At 46.8% G+C, this 17,286-nt stretch overlaps 1 protein-coding gene across 11 annotated transcripts; it reads right to left on the bottom strand.

Annotated features, from left to right (window-relative positions):
• Positions 1-3,070: 3,070 nt before the first annotated feature.
• Positions 3,071-16,174, bottom strand: Plin1 (perilipin 1). Of its 11 annotated transcripts, none has more exons than XM_076851350.2 (9): positions 15,995-16,174; positions 15,283-15,341; positions 12,707-12,911; positions 10,368-10,450; positions 8,826-9,090; positions 8,211-8,383; positions 6,116-6,307; positions 5,262-5,507; positions 3,071-4,273 (listed from the first exon to the last, which is right to left on the bottom strand). In XM_076851350.2, exons 2-9 carry the CDS (start codon positions 15,325-15,327, stop codon positions 3,929-3,931), a joined length of 1,554 nt encoding a protein of 517 aa, XP_076707465.2. In that variant the 5' UTR covers positions 15,328-15,341; positions 15,995-16,174; the 3' UTR covers positions 3,071-3,928. The 11 variants fall into 11 exon arrangements, with proteins under 11 accessions (XP_076707465.2, XP_076707471.2, XP_076707466.2 ...); XM_076851356.2 differs by having other exon boundaries at positions 12,707-12,905; XM_076851351.2 differs by having other exon boundaries at positions 16,011-16,174.
• Between the last annotated feature and the right edge of the window lie 1,112 nt (positions 16,175-17,286).

Here is a 17,286-nt window from a genome sequence, read left to right as displayed (position 1 = left end):
AAGCATTAGAAATAGCAAAACTGCAGGTGGGCAGCGTGGGGGGAGTTGCTAAAGCAGATAAGAAAATGTATTTGAAACTATTGTAATTCAGATAATGTGTTAATGCCACAGAAACAGATGAATCCATGTTTGGAAGCTAGATTTATGACAGAAGGTTCAGTGCTGATTAGTAGAAAGCTGGACTATGCAATATATCAGTCAGAATCTGTGGTCTCCAACAAGATGCAAGAAAACATTATTTAGGCTGAGAGCAGTGGTACATGCTTATAATTCTAGCTGCTCAGGAGGCTGAGGCAGAAGGATCACAAGTTTGAGGCCAGCCTGGGCAACTTAGCTAGATCCCATTAAAAAACAATAATAACTGAAAGAGCAGGGAATTTAGCTTAGTGGTAGAGTGCACCTGGGTTCAATCCTTAGTGCTGGGGGAAAAAAGATATATTATATAGGCATTAACCATCAATAGATCAGAAGCTTCCAGCTGACTTCTAAGAGCACTCTTAAATTTCCTACAGTATTAAGTTAGGGAGAAACTAAAACTTCAAAGCAAGAAGGAAGAGTAAAGGACAATCAGTTCTCCACATGGATGTAAAAAAATGGATCTCTACTTAAATCATAACAAAAAAGTAATTAAATGTAAAAAGCAAAACTTGAAAGTATTAAAAGAAAATACAAAGGAATATTATGATGACTTCGGGTCATGGAATTTTTTTTTAACAGAGCTTAAAATTGGAAAGTAAAAAGAAAAATGTAATGATAATTTAACCAGGTTAAAATTAAGAACTTCTGTTCATTGAAAGAAACCATGAAAAGATAATCACAGCTGGAAGAAGATACATATATAGTTGATAAAGGATTAGTGTTCAGGAAATAAAAGAACTTCTAAGAATCATTGAGAATAAGAAAAGTTACCAATAGAAAGATGCTCAAAAGTTTTGACAGACATTGTACAGAGAGGAAATATGAATATTCAAGAAATATAATGCAAAGTTCCATATCATTGCTCATCAGGGAATTAAATCCACGTTGAGATTTTATATTCATCAGATTTAAAAAAGATAAAATAGACAATATCAAGTTTGGGTGAAGACATTGAAGGTGAGAATGTAAGTCAAAACATCACCCTGGAGGACAATTTATCAATTGTTGATGACGCACATACTTGAATTCCTCTCCTAGCCTATTCCCTAAGAAACTCTTAAAATAATAGTTATTGCCACAAGGTATGTAATAGCTAATAATATAGAAACAATTCAAATGTCTATTGAAAGGAGACTGTTGTGGTAGATTTCAAGTTGTCCTCTAATCCTCCTTTTAGGACCCCTGATTTTTAACTAGCTCCATATCTACTCCAAATGAAAACTATATTTCCCAGCCTCCTTTTTCCACTAGGTGGGGTCATGTGATTAAGTTCTGCTCAACAGGTTATGAGTAGGAGAGTGGTGAATTGGAGGTGCAGTTTATAAGTTGGAATACAGGGCATGGAGTATTCCTCTGGAGAGGGACCCTGAGCATCCCAGGGTGAAGTGGAGGTCTTTCCTGAGTCCTGAGTTAACAAAGATACTGAGTGTGAATGTGACTTCACATCCACTTGACCAAGAAGGCTTATCACCACCGCGATGCCTCCCAGAACAAAGAAAAGGCCCTCATCAGGTTTAGATCCAAAGAAGCAAATTTCTGCAGTTTGAGGAGGTACTTAGGAGGTATTTTGTTCTTGTTTCTGGCCAGGATCAGGGCACAAAAAAAGAGACTTTTATAACATATACTATTTCCTGTGCTGTCCTATTCTATATACTGGCCCCTAACATCCCAGCTGAGGTCCAGGGCTGGGTGAGGGATCTGAGCCTGGACAGCAGGCATGTTAACATCTGCAGCCCTGCCCAGTTCTCATGGGTTACTGAGAGGGTGGCTTTTCTGCCTTTGGGAATATGGCCTAGCAAGAAGGATCACGGAAATATGGAGAAATGGATAGCTTCGAGTGTGTTTCCAGAACCCCAAGAGAAAAGCAGCATGAATTAGTGAGGGGCTGGATGGTTGGCTCTTCTCTCTGCACTTCCAGGCCTGATGTTTCTTTTGCAGCAGATGCCCTTGGAGCCTTGCCAGAGTTAGGCTGGACTCTGCCTTTGCAGCCCTGTCATATCAGCTTTGAAGGGTCCCTCTTGTCAGATCCACACCTCCCTGCCCCTCAGGGAATTGCTGCTGCTTGTGCGATGTGTGGGGGGATGGTCGGTTGTGTCCACATGTATATGTCCACCAACCACTCCCTTGTCCCCATTCTTGGCATCCTAAGACTCCAAAACTATGGATGGAAGCCTGTGACTCATTATACCAAAGACCTGCCAAGGCCCCAGGGCTCTCAGGTATGCAACAGAAAAGGGTTCAAGAGGGTTCTTATGAGTGGAAGAGGATTTATAGGGGATTGATGTCTATGGATGTCTAAAAGGAATGACAGACAAAATTATCTGTGTATATTTCTGTAGCTGCAGATTAAAATAACTAGGAAAATAGGATTTTGTTTGGAAGATTACTTGACATTATCTATCAATATTTAAATTTCACATACCCATATAATTTATGCTATAGATATATCCACACATGTATAGAACACTATTTGGGTGATGCTGGAAATCAAACACAGGGTCCCATGCATGGTAGGCACTCATTCTACCACTGAGCTACATCCCCAGGCCTACATGAGACATTTTTGGTAAGGATATTTATTAGAGCACTGATTGCTATTGCAATTGCACTACTGATATTTCAAAAAGATTGAAAACAACCCAAAAGTCTGTCATTAGGGAGCTGGTTAAACCAAATGTAGCACAATCATGTTATAAAGTACTTACCATTAAAAAAAGAAAACAGGGTATATGATCTATTTATATCTATAAATAGATATCCAAAATGTATGTTCAGTGAGAAAAGAGAAAAGCACCTGAGTATACTATCCCACAGCTTGTATAAAAAATGTGGGGGTATGTGCACATGCTCTTGCGGTGCACAGCATAGAACTGGAAGAATACATGACAGAACTGGGAGATTCACAGAGGAAAACACACAGCATTTTGCAATGTTTAAATTTTTAAATTATACTTATATTTCCTAGATTTACCAAGTAATAACATTTCCCCAAACAGGATCTGGAAAGAACAGTGGCTATAGAGTCCATATATACGGTCTATATGATATAGACTACATGGGGTGGAACGTTAACATTGTAGTCCCCCAGCATTTAAAAGTGACTATGCAAGTGGAAGGAAGTAATGATGTAAATGGAAATGCGGCTGTGAGCAAGAAGGTGGCACTACAGAGGACAGACCAGGCACTTGGTCTGTGTCCTCAAAAAGTGATGCCAATATTTTAAATAAACACACAGAGCTTTTGTACTTGATTATTATTCCCTTCAAAGTAGTTTGCTGAGAGCCTAGATAATTAGAGGATCTCTGAGCTGAAGGCTAAAAATGTGTCAAGAACTCCTGTCAAGAACACCACATCAGGGTGGTGACATTTTTACTCATTTGGAAGCAAAATATTTGTCCAGAGGAGGGATCTGAATTTTGGAAACAGTCAAATGTAATTTGGCTACAAGTTCCGTTAAAAATGTGAGATATCAAGTTAAGCACTTAGTTTTACAAACTAAAAGAAAGAAAGAAAGAAAGAAAGAAAGAAAGAAAAGAAAATTAGAGCATGCTGTTGCTCTAGTGCCCCTTAAAAATCTGCTCTGATGGTCAAGCCCCAAAAGGATGCTTTTAAAATGATGTGTGCCTTGGCAGCACGGTTGTGGTGAGGTTCGGGCTCCCAGGAGGACTCCTCTGAAGGAGTCAATGCTCGCTTGAAAGTGTAGGTTCTGAGGATTTGTTAGAGAAACCCGCCCAAGCCCATGGGGGTGGCGCAGCCTTTTGGGGCAGGGCGGGGCGCGGGCGTCCGGGACTCAGCTCTTCTTGCGTAGCTGGCTGTACTGCGCGCGGCCCAGGATGGGCTCCATGACGCTGGGCCGGAAGAAGCTGTCGCTGACCCTGCGCTTCGGCTTTTCGCGGGGCATGGCCAGGAAGCCGCAGCGCGGTACGCAGGTCGTCTCGATCTTGTCCTCCAGGCCCGGACTCCGCGCGCTACGAAGGCTGCCGCGGTGCTGCGCCAGGCGCGGCGCCGCCGGCTCCGGGCTAGTAGGCCGTGCCCCAGAGCCCTTGCGCTCCGCCTCCCGACGCTCCGTCTCAGCCGGGGGATTGTCGATGTCTCGGAATTCGCTCTCAGGTTCCATCAGAGACAGCCTGGGGAGCTGAGAACCCGGCAGCCACGTTAGATTCCCTACTTGGCCCTCGTCACTACGCCTTGGGTCCACCACCCCTTCTGGGGTTCTCGCCTTCATTCCCCCAGGAGTGGCCACAGGCTGGAATGTGAGACAGCAGGATGGGGGTCACTAGGGTGACCCGCAAGGTTCAGACAACTCTGATCTCCATCAGCCAGACTCCTCAGGCAAGGCAAGCCATGTCTCCAATGTTTCCAAATCCCTTGGGCTTTTCTAAGGGGGACTTTCAAGGGGAAGTCAGTGTCTTTAGAAACCCTCCCTTGGATTATAGGCTAAATGCAACCCACACATTGACCCAGCCAGGATCAGGGTACCTGCCTGGGCATGTTTGGAGCCCAAGGTGGACAAGCTGTCTGCCAACCCCCACTGAATGCCTCTTTGTGGGAGTGACTGAGTAACCCAGCCCCTGGCCAACTTGAAGAGCATATACCTCCTGTCCTGCCCTGCCCAGCCCTCCTTGCACCTGCTCAATCTGTAACTTACTTTGGGAAGGGGCCTAGAGGCTCCCAAAGGGATGGCATTGGTGTCTCTTGGGTTTTTCCTGTTGGGATAGGTGATAGAATTGGGACTGGGCTAGCTGCCTTCTCTGGAATTCATGGCCCATCCCTCAGGGTGTCCTGGAAGCCTCCCAGCAGGGAAGCCTCTGTCAGGTCCTTCAGTTGGTAGCTAAGGGGTGAGGGCTGAGCCACTGGGAATCCCTAGACTGATAGTGTAAGTCCTCCACTAGTGAGAGAAGCGGGCATGTCAGGGAGAGCCCTCCAGTCAGGACCCTAGGCTCTATATTCTTGGGTTTGGGAAAGGCCTCTCAGTATGTCACAATGTTTTTGGGGCAATGAGAATTGGAGCGGTTCTCCAGGGATGGGGGAAAGGTGGAAGACTGCAGCATGTCAATCAACCCTCCTTTATCTGTCCTCTCCAGACCTCCCTGGGAGACAGGTTAGCCCTGGATGGGACTCACCGGCACATAGTGCACCACTGTGTCCACCACGTTGTCAGTCACACCCTTCAAGGCATCTGATAAGGACATGGCCCTCCCCTTGGTGGAGGAGACAGCAGGGGATGGTGTGAGGTGCAGTATCCTCCCTGCTGTGCCCAGCACAGCCATAGGTGCCCATGTCACAGCTGAGATGGTGCCCTGGAGAGTCTTCTGCAGGGTGTGTGCCACACTGCCCAGGAGGCCTCTGGAGCTGGGCAGGGCTGCTTCCTGAGGACCAGAGCAGGGTCAGCACCTCCTACAGTGGCTCTCCTGACCTTTCCCCTCCCACCAGTCCCAGAACTGGAGGGGAAGAATGTGGACACCAAACCAAAGAATGTTTAAGCCTGGCTCTGCCGTTAGCTGTGTAGCCTTGGGCAAATCACCCTCCAGTTTCTCTTTTCTTTTGTTTCTTTTTTTGAAGTACTGAGTATTGAACCCAGGGACGCTGTACCCCTGAGCTACATCCTAAGTCCTTTTATTTTATTTTACTTTATTTTGAGACAGGGTCTCGCTAGGTTCAAGGCATTGAACTTGCAATCCTCTTGTCTCAGCCTCCCAAGTCAACTGGGATTACAGGCGTGCACCACTACACCCAGCTCCCCAGTTTCTTCATCTGCAAAATGAGAGCATAATCTCTACCCTGCCTCTCTTAGGGGGTTTTTGTGAGAGTCAGCTGAGTGACATGGAAAAACTTGTGCATTTGAGGGTGAGGGAGAGTCCTGCAGCCATGTACCCTGTCCCTGGGATGGGAACAGAGACCTTTTCTTCACCCTGTGTCTCTGCTGTTCACTCCCCTGTGGGTTGTGGGGTCTTCAGGTTCCTGCTCATCTCCTTACCTCACTGAGCTTGTTCTCCTCAGCCTCCGATTCTTCCTCCTCCTCTGTCTCCTCGCCCTCTGTGTCAGTCTGGTCATTGTGGTCCTCATCCTCAGCAGCAGCAAGGTTGTGCAGCCAGGGCACTCGTACTTCACTCTGCCTCCGGGACACCACCTGCGTGGCCATCGATGCACCCCACTGGGCCAGGCTACTCTGAAGGAGAGATGGTAGCAGATGGCTGGCCTAGCAGCCCTGCTTAAGGCCAAGGGGAGCCCCAACAGCCAGAGTCCCTCCCCCCAGGGCCAGGGGCAGAGTGGTAAGCCACTTGGTCCCAGCAGACATTTCTCAGCACTTTTTATTGAGGGTAACTTATACCATTGAAGAGCACACATCTTTAGCATACATTTCTATAAACTGTTGTAAGTACACATCTGTGTAACTACCATAGATTGATAGAGACCATTTTCAACACCTCAGAGGATCACCCAGGGCCCAGACTTAGTCTACCAAGTCCTTTAAGAGTGAGCACTATTCTGATCTCTATCACTATGCATTTGTTTCAGCGATTTTTTTTTTTTTTCCTTTTTGGTGCTGGAATTGAATCCAGGGCCTCACATGGCAAGCTCATGCTATATCATTGAGCTGCCCCTCTGACTTCCATGCCTTTTGGGAGGGGGTACAGGGAGTAAACCCAGGGGTACTTAACCACTGAGCCACACCCACCCTTTTTTATATTTTATTTAGAAACAGGGTCTGACTGAGTTGCTCAGTTGCTGACGCTGGCTTTGAATTTTCAATCCTCCTGCCTGAACCTCCTGAGTCTCTGGGATTATAGGTGTGTACCACCACACCCAGCTCCATACCTATTTTTCAGCTTCACATAAATGTGTATTTGTTCATGAATAGCTTCTTTAGTTCCACATAATGCTGTGATAGCTATCCTTGCTGCATATACAAGTGCTTCCCCTTTTTCATCCTTGTATAATATTCCCTTATGTAAATTCACCACCATTTGCCCATTCTGGTATGAATGGACCTCTCTGTAGTTTCAAGTTCTTGGCTAAGGATAAAGCTGATAGGAACATTTTTGACATTGTCTTTTGGGAGACAAAAGCGATCATTCCCCAAGGGAGTCCATATTGTATAGATTTGGGGGATGCCATGAATGGGGGCACCTGAGCTTCTACTCACTCCAATAGCTGGACCAGCTATGTGGATCAGTCTTAGCTCTCATTGGTAAATGACGCTTAATGCAGGGAACAGAGGGAAACCACTACTCCTGTATCCCAATGGAGCCAAACCACCTGGTGCACAGCAGGTTCCTAGCATACATGTGCTTAATGAACAATCCAGGCCTAAGAATACTTTTAAAACTACCACTCTCATGATGGCCGAAAGTGGTCATCTTCTTGCTGACCCTCATGCTTTAATGTTGTTTTATTTCCAATCTTGGCCTTAGTTTCTTACTAAAGTTCCCAATGGGGGAAAAAAATCCAGCCATCTGAGATAAAATACACATAGAGGTGGGGTGGGAGCTTTAGGAGCTAACCCATGTGAGCCACAACCTAGCTTCCCCCAGGCCCCCAGAAAGAGGCTGGGGGAAGCTAGGTTGTGTCTTGGACCAAAAAGCTGGGGGAAGCTAGATTTGCCTTGGATGCAGTGGGAGTAGAAATTAGAAGCCTCTAGAAGGAAAATCAGAAGCCAGGGGACAGTCAGAGATCAGGGCCAGTTGGACTGCCTCCCTCACAGAAGGGTTTTGTGCTATAAGGATGACACTTCCTACTACCTGGATAGCAGATGGAGTCTGCTCCCTTGCAGGTGGGAGGCCTCATAGCAAGACACCCATGAGGGGATGAAGTAGGGGGACTCAGAGGGAGACAGATGTGGGTGGTGGGGCAGGACCACTCCAGAAAAAGGGCCTGTCCTCTTTCCACATCCTGCCCTTTCTCTCCCCCATGGCTTGGACAATTAGCTCTCCTCTCCTCTTAAAACCCCTTGTTCTTAGACCTAAAGTCCCAGCCAAGTTGGAAGGGAGAACATTCCCAAGACAGAAGGGACCAGGGGGCCCTCAGTGCTCCCAGGCAGGATTCAGGCAGTGCTCAGGGCAGACACTCACCAAGGGTGCTACGCCTGGGATCCACATGGCCAGGGAGTGGCCCTGCTTCAGTGCCCAGACTGTGGTCTGCATGGTGTGTCGAGAGAGGGTGTTGGCCAGGGTCCCCACCCTGCTCACAAGGCTTGGCTTGGCTTTGGGAGGCTTCTGGGCCCCCTGGTGTCCAGGAACAGAGGCTGGGTATAAATTTGGGAGAAAGAAGGGAAAAAAGATGAGAAAGGGGCTGGGGGAAGCTAGGTTGTGTCTTGGACCAAAAAGCAGTTGCCCTAATTCTAACACAAACTCACTTTTTTTGTGTGTGTGTGGTCTTGCCATTGAGCCTAGAGGTGCTCTACTGAGCCACATTCCCAGCCCCCCCCCTTTTTAAAATTGAGACAGGGTCTCATTAATTTACTGAGGCTGGCCTTGAACTTGCAATCCTCTTGCCTCAGCCTTCTGAGACCCTGGTATTTCACTTTCCCTTTTTACAGATGGGGAGAGTAGACCGATGATTATGGATCACTCTGAAACTCCCTCTGGGCCTTCCTGTTCTTGAGCAGTGGCTGGATGAGCTCTGGTCTCCCACTCTTTCCCAAGTACATGGCTCCCCAGGGAACATGGGTGGCCTTGTGCAGATACCTGACTCTTCCTTGGCTGGAGGGAGGAGGTACTCTACCACCTTCTCAATGCTGCCCAAGGCCAGGTCGGCCCCTCCAGAGGCCAGTCGGCCAGCTCTGGTTTTAGCAGCATACTCTGCAGTCTCTTTGGCCATCCCCCTCGCAAGCTCATAGCCAGCCAGAGTGGCCCCCAGGACCTTGTCCGAAGTGCTTGTGATGGGCACACTGATGCTGTTTCTGGCACTTCGAAGCCGGGTGGAGATGGTATCCTTCAGCTCAGAGGCGATCTGGGAAAAGGTGGAGAGAGGGTCAAACACATGCGTCTCCTCCTAGCCCCTATGAGAACTGCCCTCTCAGAGCCTCAGGCCCTGAGGCCAGCTCCCTGGAAGGCATCATTTAAAGTCCGGGGGACTGGCATCTGTGTGTGGGCACCCAGATTAAGCTGTGTCAGTCACTTTGACCTCCAGTCTTCCTTACACCACTATGCTGCCTGTCAGGATCCTGCTCATCCTTTGAGGTCAGCCCCAAAGGCTCCCTGCAGGTGGCATCTATTCTGATACCCTTGTGCAAATAAGGCAAAATTGTGTCCTGACTCCTCTGTCCCTCCCTCAGAAGGCTGGTTCCATCTGCATTTATATTGGTTTATAGATATAGTTGACTTCTTCTAAGTTCTTCACTGAAAAAATTTACCTTCCTCCTAAATAGCCTGGGAGCTCCTCTGTGAAAAGACACTGATGCCTTTATTTATTTATTTTTGGAAGAGTGAAAGGAGTAGGATTTATTCAAGTGTGGAGAATAGAAACAGAACTCTTGCAAGGACAAGAGGGGACCCTAGTAGGGGTTATCCATTTTTGCCCTTTATGTGGAAAATGAGAGTAAAGAGCACTGGCCTGTCCTCCTGTGATCTCTGCTTAGGCTATGTGGCTGGGCAGTGTCACTGGTTTTCTTATCTGTACAATGTGGGTAACAAGTCTCATCCCAGAGGACTGACAAGCAGATAAAGTGAGAGAGCTCTGTGAATCATGTCATGGTCCCTGAATAGGGCAGGGCTCAGTGAATGTTTATGGGATGGTAGGTGGTTGATCAATTAAATGGATGAGGCCAAAGATTGAAGCTTATTCCCCAAAAGTGCCTAATGCAACCAGCCAATAAACATGTGGCCAGGTGAAGTGATTTTTTTCAATGTCATGGCCCATAAAGAGCTGGATCTCTAGGACATGGGGCTGCAATCTTGGGATCCTGATGAGTATGACCCATGATCTTAGGTAACTATAGTCACCAAGTGGTGCAAGGCAGATCCATGGAGCCCCAAGTCCCAGAGCCAAATATCAGGAAGTTGTGAGACCCAACCAAGCTCCTATTTGAGTTTTCCCAGGATTTGTGCCATGACCCATCTCCCATTTGGCTCCATAGGAAGAGGAAGAACCTGTTGTGCTGCCTTAGGTACAGGGGGCCTCCACCAGCCTTGGAGACCGCTTGCCATGGATACTCAGACTCCCAGCTCTCCTTTCTGAGAGGCAGTGACAGCAGTATAGGCATCACTGGGGAAGAGGAAGGGGCTCACCTTTTCAGGAGGGTACTGGAGGGCCGGGATCTTTTCCTCCAGATGGTCCAGGCCTCGGCAGGCCAGCTCATTGGCAGCTATGACTGGAAGGAAAGGGCCGTGTTGGGGTGAGCCCTGCCCCCCATTGTGAAATCTAGCAGTGGCTTCTGTGCCAAAGAAAGCCCTCAGATCCCCATCTCTCATCCCCAGTTCTGCTGCCTCCCAGGCACCCACGAACCCAAGGCCCTTTGCCATCTTTAGCTTGTGACTCCTTGAGACCAGGGCCAGTTTCAGGGTTGCTCAGACAAGCACTCAAAGCTTAGCTCCTGTATTACATGGCTCCAGGCAAGACACACCTGTTGGAGCCTTAGCTTCTTCATTTGTAAAATGTGGTGCCTACATCGCAGGGTGGATCAAGGGAAGGAAACTAATACTACCCTCCCCTCTTCACCTTCCTCTCCTGCTCAGAGGCTCTGGGTGAGCATGAAGAAGAGGGAGAACAGAGATGCTAAGTGGGCAGAACTCTGGGGCCTTGGCATTGGCCTTGGTGGAGCCGGGCATAGACCTGCTTAGCTCTAGAGGCGAAAAACTCCCAGTCACAGCTGGTGCAGGCTCCAGATTGCCCAAAGAGCCTTGCTTTTAACCACTAGGTGTCAAGATGGTGGACAGTGTGAAGAGGGTCACAGGGAAGAGAAAGGAATACCCCCAGAGAGTGGAACAAATACCAGAGGATGCTAACATTTCAGAGAATATTACTCAGGGGCTGTCAAGGACATAAATTCTAGATACCAGTTTTCAAGGGTATTCATATATGCTCTTTCATTTATTCTTTATTCCAATGTATTATTAATTAATCAATTAATTAATTAATTTTGCAAAATTCTCAAGCAGCAGACAGCCCAAATGACTTGGCTCTTTTCTCCTCCTCCTTTTACTGGTGGTATTTTTTTTTTCTGGTATTGGGGATTAAACTCAGGGGCACTTAACTACTGAAACACATCCCCAGCTCTTTTACTATTTTATTTAGAGACAGGGCCTCATTAAGTTGTTTAGAGCCTCACTAAATTGCTGAGGCTGGCTTTGAACTTATGATCCTTCTACCTTAGTCTCCCCATTTGCTGGGATTACAGACATGCACCACCATGCCTGGCTAGGTATTGGGGATTTAACTCTGAGTCACTCTGCCACTGAGCTACAACCCCAACCCTTTTGTTATTTTTCTTTTTTGAGATAGTCTTATCGAGTTGTGAGGCAGGCCAGCTCATTGGCAGCTCTGACTGGAAGGAAAGGGCATAGGCCTGAATTTGGTTGAATTTGCTATCCTCCTGCTGCAGCCTCCTGAGTCATTGCAATTACAGGTATGTACCAGTGTGCCCAGCTTAGCTGTCTTCTCATTGGACAGAATGAGACTTAGGGAATGTATTTTAGGAATTTTCAGGAGGGGAGGCTAACCCAGGGCCTGGGTCATCTTTACAACTGTCCTGCTTGTTGTGTGGAATCCTCCAACACCCACAGTTCTCTACTTAATATAGTGGAAGGTGCTAGATTTCTCAGCACTGTTGGGATTTCTCTCTGCTCAATCAAAAGCCGTGCTTTAGAGATCATATTTTTAGATGGGGCAGAAATTTGCATGGGGCAAGTCCATTAAGCCTCACATCAACGGTTGTTTTCCACCTTTAGGTCCCTGGTGGGTAGCTCTCTGCTGTCCCTACCTGTTATCAGCCAGAACCATCAGCGGTGGGTGGGTGGACTTCCCTCTCCAGGTCAGCCCTAGTGTCTGCTATCCCTGTCTCTGTTCCAGACTCTGTCAGTTCTTGCTGCTGCTGGAGTTGGATCTAGGGTGGGTCTGGTCTGTCACCAGCCCCACCTTCACCACAACTGGCATAGCTCTGCCCATCCCTTTCCCTGAAAATTCTTTGGCCCATCATTACCATCTTAGGAAGATGCCAGCTCGGCTGTAGTTGAGGCATGTATAACTGGAGAAAGAACTGTATTTTTTTTTTTGTTCAGTACTAGGGGTTGAATCTAGGGACAGCCTATCACTGAGCTACATCCTCAGCCCCATTTATTTATTTTAAAATTTTGAGGCAGGCTCTTGCTAAGTTGCCCAGGTTGGCTTTAAACTTAAGATCCTCTTGCCCCAGCATCCTGAGTTGCTGGGATTACAGATGTGCATTGCTGTGCCTGGCTTGTATCTATATCTTTCTATTGGTAGACGAGAAGACCTGGAGTTGAGGTGAGGCAGATGGGGAGCAGTCAGGCAGAGAGATGGGCAAGTTACCAGATGATTAGATAGGCTGACACGTGGTAGTGAGTGTCAGTGGGTAGGTGGGCAGTGGCCAAATGCCTTGAGGACTCACACTGGGTGGACAGCCTGCGCACCACCGGCTCCATGCTCCAGGCGGCCAAGCTGCTGGCGCCCTGCACGCCCTTCTCGTAGGCATTGCACACGGAGGCCACCAGGGGGTGGGCTTCCTTGGTGCTGGTGTATGTCTTCTGGAAGCACTCACAGGTGCCACTCACCACAGGCAGCTGCATGACGCGCTGTAGCACATTCTCCTGCTCCTGGCAGGGAAGAAACATGTTCAAGTTAACCATCTCCTTTCTAGCCTCCCAGGAAGGTGACTCCAGGGCTGGGCAGCCATTGGCAAAACTATTCTGAGTCCCAGAAACCTGGAAGGAACCAAGGCCAAAAATGTCTTGAATGCCTTGGTCCTGGGAGCCTGAGGGAGCCCACAGGGAAAACAAGAGCCAGCCTGCTGTGGCCTTCTGGCCATAACCCATCTCTGGGGGGCTGCTGAGGCAATCTGTTCCCAGGAGCTAAGCTGAATTGCAGCACCTCTCCTAGACTTACTGGTAGAGAGCAAGTGCAAAGTGCCTGTCCAGAGTTTTAGTCCACCTCTGAGTGGTGGCTTCATCTAGGCCTATTCCATCCAGGTCTTTCTGAGGTCCTGCCTCCCTGCTCGTGGAAGCTGGTCCAGTGCTAAATACGCTCTCCTTCCCTCCCATCATGCCTTTCATGTCTTCTCTGAAACTTCCTAACTCTCCTCCCTCACATCAGAAGCCTCTGAGTTCTTCCCTGGGCTGTCTCTGTATTGATGTCACTGTGCTGTGATTCCCTGGGTACTTGTTACTCTCTCTCCCAGTAGACTGTGCACCCTGTGTTCTCAGTGCCTAGCCAAAGAAATGGATCACAGAGCTGCACCTTGTAGAATGCCTAAGTTTTCAGGGCACCCAGAATGGGAAGCTTGGCCTCCAGGAGGCTCTGTGGCAAGAAGCCTTTCCAGAATTTCTTTGCTAGTCTTGCATTTGCAATTGTAACTGCAATCCATCTTCACCCCCTCTCCATCCTATTCTCTTCATTCTGAAACAACCCTGAACTATTCTATTTCATCATTCATGGATTGGTGTTCTCACATCTGAAGTCAAATATGTCTCCCTTTGAAGGTTACTTCTCTGTACTAAATAAAATAGCTCTAGTTCCTAACTTGGTCCACACCATGGTCTGGTGACCTCCTTCTCTGGATATGCTACAGCTTAGCATTGTCCTTTTTGCCAGTGACTCTGTGAGTCAGCATTATCACCATTACTTTGCTGACAGGGAGACATACTCAGAGATGTGAATGATTTACCTAAGATCACACAGCTGGTAATTGACAGAGCCAGGATTCCAAGTCAGACTTGAAATGGCATATCTGGAATTTGTCTTAAAATAATGTAAGGTGAATTGATAGGGGTGAGGATGAAGTAGTTTGGCTGTGGATTCATGCTAGTGAAGGGTGCATAGGGCCTTACTATATTCTTCTACCTAGTCTTATGATCACAAGAATTCTCCAGATTAAAAACACCCCAGGTGTGACTCATGCTCAAACTCTTCATAGCTTCGAATGTGCCACTGTGGCAGGGTTCTTTCTGTCCTAGCAGCGAGGACCTAATGCTAAGTTAGCAGGGCCATCAAGGACACACTGGACAGAGCAGGCCACAGTATTTTAGCTTTTCATCATGATGGTGAGTTGTAAACTGGAACTAGAAAAAGACTTGGATAAGACACAAAAAAAGTATTTTCTTTAACATTTTGGACAGAGTCTTAAAGGGTTATTTGAGACAAAACCAAAGGGAGAAGCAGATGCTGGGAAAGGAGGAAAACTGTTAAGATATTACTGCATATGACCATTATGTCTCTCTGTGTTGTGGGCTTCAGTATAAAACTTAGCATGTGAACCCTTGTACAGAGATTAATTGAAGCCTAATTGGTGATGAGATAGGTTTATAATTTTTAAGTTTCACTAACCATTTAAACTGTGCCCAAATAATAGAGGTTTTGCCAAGAGGCATCAGGCACACCTAAAACGATCAAAATCACTCCAAGTCACAGTGAAAATCACAACAGCTGTGAACTAGATGAACCATTCATAGTATAAATGATGCTGGAGTCACAAACTTTAGTGGCTCTGCATGAATACATTCAGCTGGCTGGTGGTGAACAAAACAGGGATGTATGCAGCAGGGTTTAGAATATGGTAGTTCCCTTCCTTTCTATTCTTCCCCACCCCCAGCCAGGATTTGTGTCCTTTTTTCCCCCCAAGGGCTTAGGTTTTTTTTTTTTTTTAAGTTGGAGATGGACACACAATATCTTTATTTATTTGTATGTGGTGCTGAGGATCGAACCCAGTGTCTAACACATGCCAGGCAAGTGTGCTACTGCTGAGCTACAACCCCAACCCAAGGGCTTAGTTTTTAATTGACATTTTTTCCCCCTCCAGAGCCTCCCATAGCCCTCTGCAAAAGGTAGTGAGAGCAGGAATAACTGAAACATGGTCAATGACCTAGTTTATAGTTTAGACATATCTTGCTCCAGCTCCCCTGAATCTCCCTCCTGGCTCCTTCCTCCCATCAGGTATCCATTCCCCACCCCGCAAGAGCCCAAGTTACTCACAGGAAGGTCTCCATCCAGCAAGGTTGGACCCTTGTTGACTGCCATCCTAGTTCTTCACGCTGCAAAGCAGAAAGTCCCAGGTCCATCAGAGGCCCGCAGGCTTGCAATCCACAGTTCCTTACCTCCCATGGCCACCCACTGGACCCAGGGTGTCTGGGGGCACAGTTTTTCTAACACAAGTTTGGAGGGTGATTGTCATTTCTTAGAGTTCCCGAGCACCAAGTTGCTTCTCACCTACTGGTCAACACCATGTTTCTTATAAAGGTTTACGATAAGAAATGAAAAAATGCAGGTGGCCATGAGAGATAAAAGGTTTTAGATGAAGTACTGGGCTCTTAAATGAAGATTCAAAAGAGACTAAAAGAATAAGTTTCAGGTTTACTCTCCTTTATAAAAAAACAAAAACAAAAACAAAAACGTGGTTTAATTCCTCTGTTTCTAAGAAAGCATCGTGTCCCTCTATAACTCAGCTAGGCAAGTAACCAGTCACTCATAAAACTAGCTATTTCAGCTGTGTTCTGGAAAAACTATTGACCACCAAACAGCTACTCTAGAGTCCTGGTAATTCACCTTCAATCTTTCCCTCAGTAGTTTCCCTGCAGGTCTCTTCATCCCCAGTAAAAGTCCCAAGAGACCTTTACCCTCAACTCCTTCCCTTTAATACTTATAAACAAGCCAGGTAAGGGGAATCCCCCAGGATCCCCCCACTCACTGTAACTGACCACCACCTCAGCCTCACAGAGCCCACACTGTGGAGTACCTCCTCGGCAGGAACACTTCCAGCCACTCCAGGGAGTCTTGGGCAATGCTAAACAGGCCTCTCAGCTAGAGGAGGGCAGAGAAGAAGAGAAAGTTGGAGCAGCCTGTTGCCATGGCTATCTGACCCAGGGTCCCCTGGGCTCATCCTAACTTCTATAAAGATAGTTAGCCAATGAGAAGATAGATTGCAGAGCTGAAGGACACCCCAGGCTCAGAGAATTCATTATTCCAGAGTCATGAGGAATAATTCTATAACATCAGTCCTCAGTTGACAAAACTTTTGCTTTTCATAAACAAGGTATTAACACATATGTCATTAAATCCATAAGCTCTAAAGTTCCAATTATTCTGTAATCTTTGATCCTTTTCCCCACGAGGGTCCTGTCAGACAATTTTCAGTTTTTCTGATGCTTTCTTATTTACTTCAAAAGTGAATATTGATGGGGCTGGGGATGTGGCTCAAGCGGTAACGCGCTTGCCTGGCATGCGTGGGGCGCTGGGTTCAATCCTCAGCACCACATAAAATAAAAATAAAGATGTTGGTCTGGGGCTGGGGATGTGGCTCAAGCGGTAGCATGCTCGCCTGGCATGCGTGCGGCCCGGGTTCGATCCTCAGCACCACATACAAACAAAGATGTTGTGTCCGCCAAGAACTGAAAAATAAATATTAAAAAAAATAAAAATTCTAAAAAAAAAAAAAAGATGTTGTGTCTGCCGAAAAATGAAAAATAAATATTAAAAAATTCTCTCTCTCTCTCTCTCTCTCTCTCTCTATATATATATATATATATATATATATATATATATATATATATATATCTCCTCTCTCTCTAGAAAAAAAAAGTGAATATTGAAAAGTATGACTTAAACCTGCACTGAGACGCAAAGGCCTCTTGGGACTGAAAGTGCTAGTCTTTGATTATGGGAGATAAATGCTCTCAGAAAAAATGAGATGGAGCTGGGGTCAAGTCCTTGAGAATATGGGCTTTGAGGGAGCAATTTCAACCTCTGTAAATTCCTAGAGTCCAAGGAAACGTGTCGAACTTTACCTGGCCTAAGATGCCACCAAAATGGGCAGTGGGAGAGAGGTTTTGTTCGCCTGAGTCTAGAGAGTGACAGTATTGACAAGAATCTATCACCAACCAACAGCACTAGGACAACCAAGAACTATCACTGGGTCATACTTTCCTCAGCAAGAACTCAAGTTCTAGTTCCTGGCTTCCAAGATTATGGAGGACAGGGTGC

The sequence above is a fragment of the Callospermophilus lateralis genome, chromosome 3, assembly GCF_048772815.1.
Source record: "Callospermophilus lateralis isolate mCalLat2 chromosome 3, mCalLat2.hap1, whole genome shotgun sequence".
NCBI classification, from domain to species: Eukaryota; Metazoa; Chordata; class Mammalia; order Rodentia; family Sciuridae; genus Callospermophilus; species Callospermophilus lateralis.
The sequence above is the reverse complement of the archived record's forward strand: the minus strand, read 5'-3'. Positions and strand labels throughout refer to the sequence as shown.

Coding starts and splice junctions, on each gene's coding strand:
- Plin1 (XM_076851350.2), bottom strand. CDS start 15,327: ATGGCAGTCAACAAGGGTCCAACCTTGCTGGATGGAGACCTTCCT. Junction 8,384..8,825: donor TCCAGCCAAGGAAGAGTCAG/GTATCTGCACAA, acceptor ATTTATACCCAG/CCTCTGTTCCTGGACACCAG. Junction 4,274..5,261: donor CAGTGGTGCACTATGTGCCG/GTGAGTCCCATC, acceptor CCGGGTTCTCAG/CTCCCCAGGCTGTCTCTGAT.